Genomic DNA, 9057 nt, shown 5'->3' on the forward strand with positions numbered 1-9057 from the left:
CCTGTGGTTTCTCCCCGGGGCTGCCCCTCCCCCGTCCCCTCTCCCCGACCCTGGGCGCAGCAGCTCCTCGGAAGCCGCCGACTGCACCACTCCGCCCGCCCTCTGCGCGCCCCCCCCGCCGCCCCGCACGCCCCGCTGGGCGACGCAGGACCGCCTCGGGTGGGGGCAAGGGGGTAAGCAGCTCTGGCGACTTGCTCCCGCTTCCCGCCCACCCCACCCCCCTTGATGGCCCCTTTACCTTAATGCAGTACGGGGGTTCGTCGTAGGTGACCAGCATGTACCTGTCTCCGCGGCTGGCCGGGTCCCGGGCGCGCAGCTGCGGGACGAGGGATGACGGAGGGGGCCGCGAAGGGAAGGAGGGAGGAGGGGGCGATACAAACGTTACAGAAGCACCTAAATCCACCAACCCCCCCATCCCTCGGGAGGTCTCCCCATCTCTCCGCTCCCCTCCCTTTACCTTCAAGAATAACTCCACAGCGCCTTTGGCAATGTCCAAATAGGAGGTGCCCAGGTCAGTGCGCTGGTTCATAGAGGCGGACGTGTCTATGAGGAACAGCAGGATGGGCATCTTCCCCTGTACCCCTAGCTCCGCTCCCCACTTTCCTGGCCCTCTTGCCCTCACTGCCGCGTACTGCCACCCGAACCCTCAACTCTCGCAGAGCCAGGGTGCAGGGAGCAAGAGGAAGAGGGGGAGACGGGACAGGACGGATGGAACTGCTCGCGTCCTCCTCTTTCTGCAGCCCCACCTCCTCTCCCTTCAAGGGAACTTGAAAGTGTGAGCGTGTGTAGCCCTCGGGGACCTCCCCCTTCCTCTCCTGCCACCACTACTGCTGCCGCGGCCGCCGCAGGGACTACTGCCCAAGCACCCGTCCGCGCTCACTCAAGCGCTCGCCCCAGACTGAGAGCTGTCTCTGGTCACCGACACACAACTTCTGTCCGCTCACCTACCATCGGCACCATGTGACCAGAACCCACGCCATTGGCTGCCAATTATGTGGTATTTGCATATTCATTAGATGACAGGGCAAGGGGAGGGACTTGTGCGAACCCTGGGAGTTGAAGTTTGAACCCAGGCAGGGGGTAAGGGGAAATGTTAAGGACCATCTTTTAAAGGACTTGGAAGCTGTTAGGATACTTAGGGTGGTTTGGGTGGATTTTCTCTTGCTCTTGGAAGATGATGATTTGAAAGGAAGAGTGAATTTGAGCAACAGTTGTACAGAAGCACAGAAGCAGATGCTTGGACAGGCTGCACAGAAAACGCTCTGCTAACTGCAATCGATCAATCCTGCCAGTGGCTAAGACCAAAACATTTCAGAAGCAGCAAACTTCTTTCCTGGCAAGACCTACTCACATTCCTTTAGATCGTTCCCCACTCTTGATTAGTATTTGTAAGTGAGTTACTGGCTTTGCATTCCATGTATATCTATCTACTTAGAAAGGAAACTAAAGCTTAAACTCAGTTACCTAAACTGGCCTTCTTTAATGTACTAGCTTCTTCAGTTTATTGAGCTCTTTGAAGTATTGGCCTGCCTGTGGTAATTCCACCCACTGTTGTGTCTGCACAGCCTTCATACATGGAGGTTTGCCAACTCAGGTTCAGGGTAAACTCACATTTATTAAGCACCTATGAAGTGCCAGGTGCCCACGTAATCTTTGAAATAATTATGGTAGATGGTATTATATTCAATCTTCAGTAAAGAAAAGTGCAGCTCAGCAAGATTAGGGCAACGGTGAGGGAGGCTTTTAGGTCTGGCTCTATGGAGAGGCTCAATAAGTGGCCAACCACGCTTGGCTGACTACTTCATGTAACACATTTTTTAAATAAAACTATTTTATTGAGGTCATATTGGCTTATAACATTGTGTAATTTCAGGTGTACATTATTATGTATCAGTTTCTGTATAGACTGCATTGTACTCAAACCCAATATTATAGTTTTTATCGGTCAGCATACATATGTGCCCCTTTACCAGTTTCACCCTCCCCTCACCCCTTACCCCTCTGGTAACAACTAAACAACTTCCTTTCAAATCATTAGTTCTCCTTATCCATGTGTTTATATTCCACATATGAGTGAAATCGTATGGTATTTGTCTTTCTCTGTCTGGCTTATTTCACTTAGCATAATACCCTCAAGGTCCATCCATGTTGTTGCAAATGGCACAATTTTGTCTTTTTTATGGCTGAGTAGTATTCCATTGTCTATATATACACCACATCTTCTTTATCCATTCATCTGTTGATGGGCATTTGGGTTGCTTCCACATCTTGGCTATTGTGAATAATGCTGCGATGAACAAAGGGGGGCATAAATCTCTTTGAATTGTTGATTTCATGATACCCAGTAGTGGGATAGCTGGATCATATGGTATTTCTATTTTTAATTTTTTGAGAAATCTCCATACTGTTTTCCTTTAACATATGGAGGTGTGTATTCCTAGAAGTATGCTATGCACCATGTGGAATCCTGAGCTTCAGTGAGTTTATGATTTCATTGAAGACAGAAGATATATATATATAATATACATAATCTTTTATATATTGTTTGTATTATATATATATATATATACACACACATACACATTCAATAATATTTTCAGAAAAATAAGATTTCAGAAGAGGCCACATGGCAGTATATGAATCAGGGACAAACAAGTGATGCAAATAAAAAATGCAATGGAAGCAATGGTTCTAGAAGTTCAGAAGGTTTCTTGGATGAGGCACAAAGTGGGAAGGGAGGGATTCTGGGTTGGAAGGAATGGTGTGAACAAAAATTCAGCCAGAGATAACAATATGCATGGCGTATTTCAGGCCAGTCTGGTGGGATAACACCTGGTGGGAATTAATGGGGAGATAAGGATGAAAAAGACACTAGAAGTTCCCATTTCCGTTCTGATACGAATAATACTGGAGAAGGGTAATGCCTACATGGGCTAGGGTGCTAAAAGCGCGGGACTGGTCAGGGCTGGTGTGTTAGTTTTCTATGGCTTTGTAACAAATTACCACAAATTCAGCAGCTTGAAACAACATATACATTTATTACCTCACAGTTGCCGGGAGTCAGGGATCTGGACATAGTGTAGCCGGATTCTCTGCTCAGTCTCACAAGGCTGCAATCAAGGTATCAGCCGGGCTGTGTGTTCATCTGGAGGCTCAACTGGGAAAGAATCAACTTCCAAGCTCATTTAGGATGTTGGCAGTATTCGTTTCCTTGTGGCTGTCTGCTGGCTGGAGGCCACCCTCAGGTCTACTTGCAGGTGCAGTTCCCTGCTATGTGGCCTGCTCCATAGTCTGTTCACTGCATGGCTGTTTGCTTCTCCAGGGCCAGCAGGGACATCATTGACTCCAGTCAGCTAAGATGGAGCCTTGTATAATGTAACTTAATCATGAGAGTGCCATCCATCACCTTTGCCATAGTCTATTGACTAGAAGCAGGTCACAGGTCTCACCCACGCTCAAAGAGAGAAGATTATATAGGAAGTAACACCACTGGGTGAAAATCATGGGAACCATCTAAGAATTCTGCCTAACATTAGGTGGGGATGGGATTATTACCTGGAAACAAACTTTGCCTAGTTCAGTTTTTGTTAAAGTCAACTCCAAGAAATAATATACCACTTTCAGCCCACCAGATAAATGCATGGGGTTGATTGGTTGCTTAAATTATCCTTTGATTGAAGGAGGACAAGATTTCCTATTAGGCGTTTATATTTTATTACATATATATGTATGATATCTCTATAATAAATATAAATGTATAATATATAAAATATAATAAATATAAATACGTTATATGTTATATACAATATATATAAAATATTAAATAAATAGTAAATAAATTAATTAAATATTAATAAATATATAAATGTTTATTTTAATAAATATATAAATAGTAATAAATATATATTTATTTGTAAATATATAAATAAATATAGTAAATTAATTAAATATTAAATGTTAAATAAAATAATAAGTAAACATATATAATAAATATTTATATATAAAATACCATTTGTGAAGTGGGGCATATCACAGTCCTTATTTATATATTTATATATATAAACAAACATATTTATTTAAATAAGTAATTATAAACATAAATATTATAGAATAAGATATGATAACCATGTAATATTATGTATTATAAATTTATATATATGCACTGTGATATGCCCCACTTCACAAATGGTATTTTAAGATGACATAAACAAAATCTTCTTTATACTTTCCCCACAACTTTTCTACAATGAGTGTGCTTTACTTTTATAATCAGGAAAGAGATTATGTTAAAAAATTACATTTTTTATGTTAAAAATGTAATATGTTAAAAAATCACAATTTTTTTGATTACAAAGTAATCAAAAAAAAAGACCTCCCAGGTGAATACTATTGAAACCGTTTTCAGAAATGATTTACCAGTGTTAGGGAAGCACAAATGGTCTCAGTCACCCGGTGCTGCAGAAGCTGAGGGCACGCAGGACCCACGGGACCGCCCTCAGGATGTGCTCCCCATGCAGGTGAATGCCTTTTAGTGTATGTTTTTTCTAACAGGCGTGTTATTGATCCTTTTCGGCATAAGCTCAGATGGAGTTGAAATGATGTAAATATAGAATCTGAAAAATACCCGTGTCTCATTATAAAACTACAAAAGTGACAAGATACAAAAAATAACCATCTGGTGCATGTATGAGCTGATTCAGATTAAACCAAACCCCAAGCCCTCAGCATGAAGCTTCTCTTCTTCACTTCCTGGAGGAAAGGAAACCCTGCATTATGCTAGAGTGTGTGTAGACCTCTCCATCAACACTAAAACCCTCAGAGCCCTTTCTACGTCTTTCTCTGCTACAGAACATCAGCCCCTGGTGTTGTAGGTTAATTTGTGCTTTGGCTTAGTCTCCTACTGGAATGGAAACTCCTGGAGAGCAGGCAGAGCCTATAACCAACGCCTGGTGCGAAGTACCTGCTCCATAAATGTCTGGTGAAAGAAGTGTTGAATATGCCATGGCTGCCACTCTTGCACTGTCTTCTCAGTTCTCCTTTCCCAGCCCTGCCTTGCTGCCGCCGCCTGCCATCCCCCACCTGAGCAGAGCGGTTGGCCTAGTTCCCTGTCCCTGTGGATGCAGGGCCTTTTGGATTTGGGTCCCAATAGACCCCTTCAGGCCAAGCCCTTGAGCTGACCCCTCCTCCTCCCGAGAGCCTCTGCGGCTTCCATTTTGTGCTACTCACACTTCCTTATGAAATGGCTCTTTTTTGGGCCACTGCTTGCTGTTTGGCTCCCTCGGCCAAATCCTCTTCCCAAGTGCTTCCAAATTTCAGGCCCATTTTCATGGCCAGGCCTCTGGCCAGTTAACAGAATTCTTTTCTCCATTGCAGCTCTATGACCTGCACTAACCATCCTGTCTTCTCTCCGGTTTTCTCATGCTTTTTGAACTCGTGAGCTCTTGAAAATAGTTTCCTCTTGCTTCTTCATGTCTCTGCTTTTTATCAGCTTTTCTTTCACTAGTAGCCTCTAAATCAATTCACTTTAATTCCTCACCATACTCCCCCATTCCAGACTTTTCTACTTCATGTCTGGAGTTACCAGACATCTCTCAGGAAGGAATTCCCACCAAGCACTGCTCCTGGCCTTCATTCCCTTTGCAACAAATGTTAGCATACTTTGCCCCATGTTTACATTTTGTGTAGTTGGCCGTGATGTGGTCCACCACCATACAGCAGACCCTTTGTTTTGGTGAGGGATGGTTTGACTCCTCACTCTCCAAAGATTTGTTACCTTTTGCCTTTAAGCAGGCCCTAATGACCACATCTTGACAAAAAGACCTTACTTAACTGATTACTACCCCCTCCCAAATCCTGCCTTTCGTGGCTCAGAGGGGAGTAAACTCTCACTGTCTGGTTTCTCCACCACCCACTCCCTCCTCAAGTCTGTGCAATCTGGTTTCTCTCCCCAGCACTCTTTGGAAACTGCTCTGAGGTCCCCAGGGGCCAGCTCCTGGCCAAATCCAATGGTCTGTTCTATATTTTCCTTTGTTGACTGCAGAGCGATTTGTCACTTGCCTTTCTGAGCTCCCCCTGCCCCCGCCACCTTGCTTTTCATCACCTGCCACTTCTCCTGGCGTCTTCCTTACCCCTTGGACTGTTTGCTTTCAACTTCTCTGACTCCTAAACTTAATCTCTGCCTCGGTCTGTGGCTACCTCTTTTCTTCACACTGCTCCACAAAGGACTTTATTATTTCCACTATCTTTATTCATTTAGTCATTCTTTCTTTTATTCAAATATTTCTTGGGTGGACCTTCTATATGACAGGCAAAGAGGAAACATTGGTGAACAAGGGAAACAGCATATTGTAGCAGTAAAGAGCTTGGACTTGGGGGTTCAAATCCTAGCTCTGCCACTTACTAGCTATGTGACCTTGGGCAAGTTACTTAACCTCTCTCTACCTCAGCTTCATCATCTGTATAATGGTAATAACAATAGTATCTCATAGGATTGTTATGAGGATTGAAAGAATTAATATTTGTAAAGAGTTTATAGAAGTTCTTAGCACAGAGTAAGCTCTATATAATAGTGTTACATAAAAACAAGAGTAGATATAGTCCATATGCTCATAGATTACATTCTAGTGGGGAAAATAGTCAAAAGAGTAGATGAAGGGGCCGGCCTGGTGGCATAGTAGTTAGGTTCGTGCATTCCACTTTGGCGGCCCAGGGTTCGCAGGTTTGGATCCCGGGCATGGACCTACATACCACTCATCAAGCCATGCTGTGGCGGCGTCCCATATAAAAATAGAGGGAGATGGGCACAGATGTTAGCTCAGCGCCACTCTTTCTCAAGCAAAAGGAGGAATATTGGCAACAGGTGTTAGCTCAGGGCCACTCTCCCTCATCAAAAAAAAAAAAAAAAAAGAGTAGATGCAACGTTATATTAAGTTCTATGAGAGAGGAAATCTGTGGTGTTTTGGGAGCACTGAGAAGGAGTGTTTAATCTAGAGGGGTGGACAGGTGAGGGGGGCATACAGAGAAGGTTTCTGGAAGGATATGACTTTGGAGCTGTCACTCTCAGGAAATGTAGGAAGTAGCCTGGTGAAGGAGGGCTAGTGGAGGTGAGGAATGGTGCAAGGGAGGAGGGAGAGTGTTCTAGACAGGGAATGGTGAGGTGGGTGAGAGTCATTGAAAGAGACTCATTAGAAAAAAAAAGGAAAGTTCTTTATTGCTGGAGTGTAGGGGAGCTGGGGGCGGGGAGTAGGATGGCGAGAGAGGTGGCTAGAGGTGAGTTTGGAGAGGTGAACAGAAGCCAGGTCAGGCAGGGCCTAGTAGGCTCTGCTAAGGAGTTGTAATTTTATCCTGGGAGCAGTGAGAAACCATTGAAGGATTCTCAGCAGATCGTGTTTTGGTAATATCATTTTATCTTCAGCATGGAGAATGGATTAGATGAGGGCAAAAATGGAATCCAGAAGACAAGTTGGGGTCTATTACTTTAATCTAAGTGTGCCAAGTTATAGTGGTGACAAGGGGATGGAGAGAAGCACATGGATGCCAGGTACCCTTAGGTGGTAGGATACTCAGGTCTCAACCATTGATTGAATATGGGGTGTGTGGAAAAGGGAGGAGTCAAGGAGAACCGGTATTCTGGCTTAAGCAATAGAGAAATTATGGAGCCACTCACAGAGACAGGGGACAAAGGAGTGGAGAAGAATATTTGGAGGGGGGTTCATTCAACCAATGTTTATTAAACATCTACTATGTGCTGGGCATTGTTCCAGGAGCCAGATATACATCAGTTAACAAGACAGGCCCAAATCCCTGCTCTTGGGGACAGAGGATAAATAAACAAGTTAATATCTCAGTATTATCTTATATCTTATAATAAGATATCTTATATCTTAGTAATATCTGACATACTAATATCTTAGTATGTCAGATGGTGATAAATGCTATGGAGAGAAATAAAGTAGGGGAAAGAGTCAGTGTGCATGCAAGGCGACAAGCTGGCCGAGTAGAGTATAAATATAAGTCTCAGAGTGGGGAGAAGCTGTCCTCCTCGGGCAGGTTTTGGGGGGAAACACTAGAGTTGTGAGGGCTTCATTTCTTCTTTTTTTTTTTTTTGGTGTATTGTGGTAACATTGGTTTATAACATTGTATAAATTTCAGGTGTACATCATTATACTTCTATTTCTGCATAATTACATCATAGTCTCATGTGCACGACAAAAATACTAATTACAATCCATCACAACACACATGTGCCGAATTATCCCTTTCACCCTCCTCCTCCCCGCTTCCCCTCTGGTAACCACCAATCCAATCTCTGTCTCTATGTGTTTGTTTGTTGTTGTTATCTACTACTTAATGAGTGAGATCATATGGTATTTGACCTTCTCCCTCTGACTTATTTCACTTTGCATGATACTCTCAATGTCCATCCATGTTGTCACAAATGGCTGGATTTCATCGTTTCTTATGGCTGAGTAGTATTCCATTGTGTATATATACCACATCTTTATCCATTCTTCCCTTGATGGGCACTTAGGTTGCTTCCAAGTCTTGGCTATTGTGAATAACACTGCAATGAACAGAGGGGTGCATGTATCTTTACGCATTGGTGTTTTCACGTTCTTTGGGTAAATACCCGGCAGTGGAATAGCTGGATCGTATGGTAGTTCTATCCTTAATTTTTTGAGGAATCTCCACCCTGTTTTCCATAGTGGCTGCACCAGTTTGCACTCTCACCAGCAGTGTATGAGAGTTCCCTTCCCTCCACATCCTCTCCAACACTTGATGTTTCCTGTCTTGTTAATTACAGCCATTCTGATAGGTGTGAGTTGATATCTCATTGTAGTTTTGATTTGCATTTCACTGGTAATTAATGATGCTGAACATCTTTTCATGTGCCTGTTGGCCATCTGTATATCTTCTTTGGAGAAATGTCTGTTCATGTCTTTTTCCCATTTTTTAATTGGATTGTTAGTTTTTTTCTTGTTGAGGTGCATGAGTTCTTTATATATTTTTGAGATTAACCCCTTATCAGATGTATGGTTTGCAAATATCTTCTCCCAA

At 43.3% G+C, this 9057-nt stretch overlaps 1 protein-coding gene across 4 annotated transcripts in view; it reads right to left on the reverse strand.

Moving 5' to 3' along the window:
• Nucleotides 1–910, reverse strand: part of INTS6L (integrator complex subunit 6 like) — a 53666-nt gene extending 52756 nt beyond the window's left edge. For all 4 annotated transcript variants that reach the window (XM_087426677.1, XM_004441618.2, XM_014796209.2 and 1 more), the window contains exons 1-2: nt 458–910; nt 239–316 (exon numbers count right to left, since the gene is read on the reverse strand). In XM_087426677.1, the coding sequence (XP_087282803.1) occupies nt 239–316; nt 458–568 (189 nt within the window). In that variant the 5' untranslated portion in view covers nt 569–910. The remainder of the gene's footprint in view (nt 1–238; nt 317–457) is intronic.
• Nucleotides 911–9057: the final 8147 nt, after the last annotated feature.

This window comes from Ceratotherium simum, chromosome X (genome assembly GCF_057802395.1).
Source record: "Ceratotherium simum simum isolate JZ-2026a chromosome X, ASM5780239v1, whole genome shotgun sequence".
NCBI classification, from domain to species: domain Eukaryota; kingdom Metazoa; phylum Chordata; class Mammalia; order Perissodactyla; family Rhinocerotidae; genus Ceratotherium; species Ceratotherium simum.